The 619-nt window shown below is 58.8% G+C and overlaps 1 protein-coding gene across 1 annotated transcript; it reads right to left on the bottom strand.

The window, feature by feature from the left end:
- Nucleotides 1–138: 138 nt before the first annotated feature.
- On the bottom strand, nt 139–517 carry SDRG_17027 (hypothetical protein; the record flags this gene model as incomplete). The annotated part of the gene is made up of 2 exons (XM_008623260.1): nt 139–354; nt 401–517. The coding sequence occupies 2 exons, from the start codon at nt 515–517 to the stop codon at nt 139–141; spliced, it is 333 nt and encodes a 110-aa protein (XP_008621482.1).
- Nucleotides 518–619: the final 102 nt, after the last annotated feature.

Genomic DNA, 619 nt, shown 5'->3' with positions numbered 1-619 from the left:
TCTTGAGTGTGGGACGCATCGCGGTAGCTCTTGCAGGGCACGTGCCCGCGGCTGTAGTACTTGATGCAGCTCTCGTTGGCGCCCACCGCCTCAACGACAAACCTACAAACATAGAGCTTTTGTGCCAACAGCCGTGGATCAGTGCGATGTGCACCAGCCCGTTTCTTGGGGCACGTAGACTTCAGGCGGATACGGGTACACGTCATCTTCCAGAACAGACTTGGTCGTGAACGCAACACGCGTGTCGGACTCGTCGTAGCGCTTGCAAGCAATGTTGCCATGCAACTCAAAGTTGCCTGGGAAGCGCAGAAAGAGCTTGATGTAGCACGTCAACTCGTCCACGCCTGGCAGCGGCTACGCAGCACACACCATCACATGGAGGCAGCCACCATATCCGTACCAGAAGCGCACCCGACTCGAGTGGCAACGCCTTCTCGAGCGCAAAGGTGGCCCAGAACGCTTTGGCCACGAGTTGAACGCTGGCGTGGAACGAGTACACCATCGTGCACGTGAGCATGAGCTGGTCGTTGTCGAAGGTGACGTCCGTGTGGGTGCCAGCTTCTGAGATGTCGTGCAGCCGCTGCGCGAGGAAGACGCTCTCGAGACGGTCGTACTCGGC

This window comes from Saprolegnia diclina (genome assembly GCF_000281045.1).
Source record: "Saprolegnia diclina VS20 unplaced genomic scaffold supercont1.180, whole genome shotgun sequence".
Taxonomy (NCBI): Eukaryota; Oomycota; class Saprolegniomycetes; order Saprolegniales; family Saprolegniaceae; genus Saprolegnia; species Saprolegnia diclina.
The sequence above is the reverse complement of the archived record's forward strand: the minus strand, read 5'-3'. Positions and strand labels throughout refer to the sequence as shown.